This window comes from Asparagus officinalis, chromosome 6 (genome assembly GCF_001876935.1).
Source record: "Asparagus officinalis chromosome 6, Aspof.V1, whole genome shotgun sequence".
NCBI classification, from domain to species: domain Eukaryota; kingdom Viridiplantae; phylum Streptophyta; class Magnoliopsida; order Asparagales; family Asparagaceae; genus Asparagus; species Asparagus officinalis.
In genome coordinates this window covers 78,201,099-78,207,887 of record NC_033799.1, presented here as the reverse complement: position 1 = coordinate 78,207,887, position 6,789 = coordinate 78,201,099, and the positions used below count along the sequence as shown (strand labels likewise).

The 6,789-nt window shown below is 39.6% G+C and overlaps 1 protein-coding gene across 13 annotated transcripts in view; it reads right to left on the bottom strand.

The window, feature by feature from the left end:
- Positions 1,954-6,789, bottom strand: part of LOC109844776 (mitochondrial import inner membrane translocase subunit TIM50-like) — a 25,747-nt gene continuing 20,911 nt past the window's right edge. For 3 of the 13 annotated variants that reach the window (XR_002248111.1, XM_020413901.1, XM_020413904.1), the window contains 3 exons: positions 3,520-4,298; positions 3,312-3,414; positions 2,360-2,690 (listed from right to left, as the gene is read on the bottom strand). Coding sequence is in view for 9 of the 13 variants with exons in the window: in XM_020413901.1 (XP_020269490.1) it covers positions 4,046-4,298 (253 nt within the window). In the remaining 4 variants the exon portion in view is untranslated. The other 10 variants (XR_002248110.1, XM_020413911.1, XM_020413910.1 and 7 more) reach the window with 8 other exon arrangements.

Below are 6,789 nucleotides of genomic sequence, written 5' to 3'. Positions count from 1 at the left end.
GGTCGGACTTATCATATGTAGTGAGTTTGGTGAGCAGGTACATATCAAATATAGGGAAGCCTCATTAGGAGGTGTTGAAGTGGATACTATGGTATTTAAAAGGTACAACACAACTTGGGCTATTATACCAAAAGATACAAGAGAAGCCAAGCAAGTTGAAAAATTACGTAGAATCAGACATCGCAGGAGATCTTGATCGAAGGTCGACTATAGGTTTTGTATTCATAGTTAGAAATAGGCCAGTTAGTTGGAAGTTGCAGTTTCAAGACATTATTGCACTTTCAGCGGTAGAAGTAGAACACATGACGACGATTGAAGTAGTAAAGGAAGTCCTATGGTTGAAGGGATTGGTTCTTTATTTCGGATTTAAGGCTACTAGCACAGAGTTACTTTGTGACAGTCAGAGCAAAATTTATTTGGTGAGGATCAATTATTTCATTAGAAGTTGAAGCACATTGAGATACAATTTTACAAAATTAGAGTGTGAGGCAAGAAAATATATCAAGATGGTGAAGGTTGATACAATGGAGAATCCGATATATATCATGATGAAGCCAGTCCCTACAGAGAAGTTCAGGGATCCTTGGATTTTAGTCATGCACTCACTCAGTAGGACGAAACACGATCTTAGGTGTAGACCACAACAGTACGCGACTTCATGTATATGTCATGGTCAATGTATGATATACTCATGGATTTGAGGAAGGGAAGTAGCTTCTAGTGGAGGTTGTGAAAGTATTCAAATACTTATGGCTTTTTGAGGATGATATGCGGCAATAGGTAGAGTCGTAAAGAAGGAGAAAAGGGTGACAAATGCAATTTGAGCCGAGGTGAAGATTGTTGTAGCTAGCTCAATTGCCACTAGAAGACATGATGACATTTTTGTAGAAGAGAAAGAAACAACAACAATAGCAAAAGAAGTAGCACTAGCAAGCAGTGAGACATGCGGTACCCACACGCGGTCACGGTCCAGAGAATGGACCGCATACGCCCACCGCAAGCATTCCATGTCGAGAGACCAGACAACGTGATTTAGGCACATGCAATTCGAAACCCCTCAGCCGCATTTTAGGTGTTTTTTGGGCTGTTTCGGGTATGTTTTGTGTGGGCTTTTTTTGGGTATCTGGATAGAATCCTATTTAAATGGATCTCCCATCAAGATAGGGTTTGAGGGATAGAATCCTATTTAAAATCCTAGAAGTTACGGGCATCAAAAGAGAGAAACTTAAGGAGAGACCTATTTCTTGCGAGGATATGCAAGCTAGGGTTTGAGAGATCTTGTATTCTTCTTCTTCTTCTTCTTGATATAGTAAAGGAATCCTCCCCCTCTATCGTGGACATAGGCAATTTGTCAAACCATGTAAATCTAGTTGTTCATACTTTTGTGATTGCATGTTAGTTTCTTTGAGATTGTTTTCTTTGTATTCGCTAATAGTTTCCCGTAATAAACCCTAAAAGCAAGGTGTCACATCTCTGATTAGTTTTAACAAATCGCTACTAGTGTGGATGTTAATTCGCGACAGCACAGCGCGGTCAATAACTAGCATGCAGCAAAGAGGAGCGACAAAGCAGTGCCAAATAAGGGAAAACGCTTTTTGGCTCGCGCTTTAACGCGCAAGCCAACTCGCACAGAGACAAAGGGGTGGGACCCACTGTGCCAGTGGGGCCCACCCCCTGTTTCTGTGCGAGGTGGCTCACGCGTTAAAGCGCAAGCCAAATAGCAGCGTTGTGCAAATAAAGACCGCAAGCACCGAGCCCACTGGTCGCTTCTTCAGTTCAAAAAACCACCTATGGACTAGGGTCTAGGAATTTGCAAAATAGCAGATCTATCCAATTCACTGCCCACAAGAGCCGAGTTACATCAGCCAAATTTGCTTCTATTCCGTACTTTAACCCACCAGATCCGCAGGGATTTCTACACGTCACATATATTTTCAAAAGTTTACTCATATTTAATTTACTAGTTGCAGGGATTTGTACTCATTACATATATTTTCTAAAGTTCACTCATATTTACTAGTTTACTTTACTTCCTAAATTATGCTTGACCTTTAATTTTACCATCATGACATGCCCAGTCCCTCGCCCTACGAACGTCAGGTCGTCCCCCTATCGTTGCTCCTCCCCCTTCTCTTATTTTTTTCTTCTTCTTCTATTCCTTGAAAATTTTCAGATTTAACAGGGGTTAAACAAAGTCCATATGGATAAAAGCTGAACATTACAAAATAAAACCACACATTTCTGAACACCCAACATGCCGCCAGAATACAGGAGACTGTTGCCAAATTATTTCATCAAATTAACAGTCTGAAACATCTTATTGGTGGTGAACCGCACTGAGAGGCAAGGAAATCCACCCTAGAAAAAAAAAACATTCAAACGATCACATTATTCATCAATGTAGTCATATCTAATCATCAATGGTAACAAATGTGCTGTCAATAAATGAGAAACATGCGATTCAACGAAAACTCGGTAATAAGGTGTGGAAACAACACAAAATTCCGCCTCCCTCCCACTCTTATTAGTACTCATTGCATTAAAAAATTGGTCCTATGCGTAGGAGTACGAGACCACAAACTGTTGGAATCAGAAACTACCAAACTGTTTCAATCTTTCTTTCTCTACCACTACAAAATCAAGATCATCGTTGCCAAAATCGGCCATGTTGATTCTGCTCTTGCATCCGCCTGACAAGGGAGGAAGAAGTTACTTTCATATTAAATCAGGCAAAAACATTGTATGGTTAACGTTGAATAGTTGATGCATAAGGCATGTGGACGAAGCACATAATGTTTACATCCTACTACAACCACTTCCCCTCAGTAGAGCAAGTATCCAACCTGAAGTGTAGTCAAAATGCACACAGTGACGGAATATGAACCTGCAATCAAGCTATGCTCTATGCACAAAGCAAAGATCTGAGAGGGAGGGATCCAATCAGACCAACCAAGTAAACAGGTAGGCTCAAATGTGACGCCATCTACTGTTTCTGCACTAGCCTAAGTGTAGTTTGCATAAAGCAAGAACTAGAAACCCATAAATGGTAGTACCATCCAGATCATCTATGTGCGAAATTACCTTAATGCAACAACAACAACAACAACAACAATGTTATCGAATTTTTGGGGTTGGGAATTAGCTAAGTGCTATAAATGAATATCAATCAGGAAGGGGGAAAAAAGGATTTGGATCTTCTTCGCTGCTGCTACTTCCAATTGAAATGATTGATTGTTTAATGGATGGTTATGATTTGTCATCTTGAGTGTAAAATAGAAATGAACGAAATTCATGGGGCTAAAAATATTTACTTTTGATGCTCTTTTGAACGCTCAATAAACTCCCTGGCTATATCATGACCTTGGTAAGATGCAAGTACAGGTCTTATATCTGCAGGCCTGTGGAGAGCCACATCTGTCGCAGAGGTTTAGAATTGCAAGAATTAGAACCTGCTCATAGTCAATCACTACTAATCATAGTACACACATATGCTAACAAGACCATGTCAAGATGACTCACATTCAAGAAATGGAATAAGGTCAATAAGTGCAGTGTCATCATCTTCAAGCTTCCAAGGCTTAATCGGCACAGAATTTTCAGGCTGAAAGCTACTTTCTAAAGCATGTGCACTGATATAAATAACTCGAGAAGGATCTCTGTTGAGCTTAGACAGGTCCTGCCAATAGCATTTAGGCACGAAGATCGCAAATAGATGAGATCTCTGAGCCAAGTGACTGAAAGAATAATATTTTAGCTTTGACAATAAGATAATTGATGGATATGATAGCAGTTGTCATTTATTGAAGTGCAAGCAAAATTTGTCAGATTGGAGTTCATTCCTAAATTCGAGATGGAAGAAAGTGACAAATTAATCACAGAAATTTTTCACAAAGGAAATCTTGACCTTTGCCTAGATACCAATAAAAACCTTGTCACGCCCTGGTTCCAAAACGTAATTAGTTTGTAACGTCACTCGGCCGGCAATGCAACCATACGGTCACATTCACGCCTCTAAATCATCCTGTATACATATATAAAGCGAAAACTACATCATAGAACATGTACTAAGGTAACAAAGAAAATAGATAGATAAAAAATATCTGGAAAGACTGAGTTCTACTACAAGTCCACAACTATCCAAAGTAGGAAAGAAGAAAAATACATCATAGTCTGGAGAACCAAAGGTGATTATAGGAAAAGTCTCAATCAAATAACTACCTAAGACAAATGAAGTGGAGAACTGATAGAATAAACGATGATCACTGTCGCCGAGCCTGCTTCTCGAAATATTCTCGATCCTGCGAAGGAAGAACAGCTCCCGAGTCTGGGGTGCGCAACCCCAGGGGAGTCAAAAAACTCCCAATAAGCATGTAAAATGAGGAAATTATGCGCGTGTAAAGTGTATGTGATAGGTATAAAGAAAAGATGAAATCTAAATTAAAGATGATATAAGGAATGCTACTTGTAGATATCAAACAAGATCTAGCACAAGGCACACGCACAAGCACATTATTATTGTTCAAGTGTTATTTGAATTAGAGAAGAATATTTTCATGCATATAAATCAGGTTCCCGTAAACCGTCTCGGGAACACGGCTTCAAGTCAAGTATGTGCTCTTGACCCTTTTTATATATAACTCAGGATATCAAAAATGCGCATGTGCCCGCTTATATACACTTTATATTCTCCATCCAACTCCCCTTTATTAAATCTCATATTTGTATATTTATTTAAGTGACTGTACATGAAATGTTGTACACTAACTACAAGATTACCGTGGAACAGCTTCCGTAAAATTTATAAAAAATAACCATGACCCAAAACATGTCCAATCAAGATGAGTGCATCGTCTAGTCAATGCTATTATAATAATGATAATAATCAAGAGAAACTCCTCACATCGAAATATCAATGTCGATGGTACAGTCATGCTATGATAACACGTTTATTAATTATATTTTTGACGAAAGTCGTCTTCATGCACAATCAATCCTATTTAACATCACTAGGTGATCAAACATAACATCAGGTGATCCAACAAGCATCAAGAGATCAAACAATATCATTATTATGACCTTCCTTCCTCAGCTAAGACAGAAATGGAAGACACATAAAAATATATGAAAGTTGAGAAAAGACAAGAACTTTCAGCCTAAATTGATGACAATGCTTGGTAAAGCTTTGGAGTTTTTATGCATTGACTAACACAAATTTTCATGACTTGTACAACAACTCGATTGACAAAAGTAGGTGATCATGAGAGGCTCATAAGTTTGTTAAGTTTTAGCCAATTTAGACCCTCTTTGTGGGCCTAAGGCCATAAACATATAATCATGTCCTTTAATAGAAGACCAAACAGTTGCTCTGAAGTCAGATAGACACATAGTACTCCTTAATATGGATGAAAATACATTTGAAACATAAAATTACTAATGCCCCGTTTAATGAAAGAATATTTTAGTACCATTTCAAAATCTTATAACCAAATAACCTGTAATGAAATGATATATCTTCATATGTAATTACCTTCAGTGTCATTGGTCCACAAGGAGAAGGCAATATTGGTGGATATCATAGCATTATATACGTGGACCCTAACGGGCAAGGAGTTTAGTTTTTCTAATAATATATGAGCGAAAGAAAAAGAAACACGAAAAAATCTGAGTGCCAACATTATATGGTTTAATTCATAGTAGAAGCCATTTATAAACCCAGGTTGGGGAAAATTTTCAGTTTGAAACTGACATTTTACAACAATAAGGACTCAAAGGAGTTATTGTTGAAGAAGTGAACAGCATGGGCATTATTTTATCAAAGAGAGACTAATATGACATAATGACATAAACAAAGCCACAAGACTGGGTTGAAAATAATCACATGACTGCCACTAGGAAAATGGGAAATACCCAAAGCTACACAATTGCCGTATATGTTTGAAGAGTTTTTCTTAGAAACCCAACAGTATTCCTCAAGTTTCATATTAGAAAAGTGATACTTTTAGTTACTTCTGTTAAAGTCATCATCTCCGGCTGTTAATGTCAACACCACCGGCCTACGGCTACAGGCCTACGGCTACAGTGCCGCCACCCTATGGCCGCCCTAGCTACAGTGCTATCTATCGTTCAGCTCATATTATATTGTGTAATCTTGTGTATATATAGCTTGTAATCTACCCAAACACATAATCAAGAAATCAGAGTTCTCTTCAATACCTGTTTAACATGGTATCAGAGCACAATTCACAAATTATCCCCAGCTCCAGCCGTGGTCATCTCCCAACCTCGTCGTCGTAGTAGCACGCTGCCCTCGTCGTCGATTCAGGCCGCCATCGAACCCGTCAGCCGCCATCGAACTCGTCGCCCTCAAATCAGCTACCCTCATTGTCGACCCTCTTCATCGAGACCCTCATTGTCGCCCTCGCTTCGCGGATCTGGACCCGAATCCAACGGTTCAGATTTCACGTTCGGACCCGGATCCGAACTCGTCCTCTTTATCGGATCCCCGCTTCCGTCATCTCGCGCCAGCTTCGACCCGATCGAAACACCGAAGAGCCTCGGCGACTGCTCCTCCTCGTCTCTCCCGCGCCCAGAGCTCCGAAGCCCCAGTGGTCTTCAAACAGAAGCTCCGCGTCCAGAGATCCGCTGAGATCTAATTTCCTTAGATATTTTCAAGCAGAAGCTCCGCTGACACCTCCCCATCTTTTATCTGTTAAAACCCATCTTTTATCTCTTCAGGCCCATCTACAAACAAAAAAAAAAAAAAATCTTTCATCTCAGGCCCATCCACAA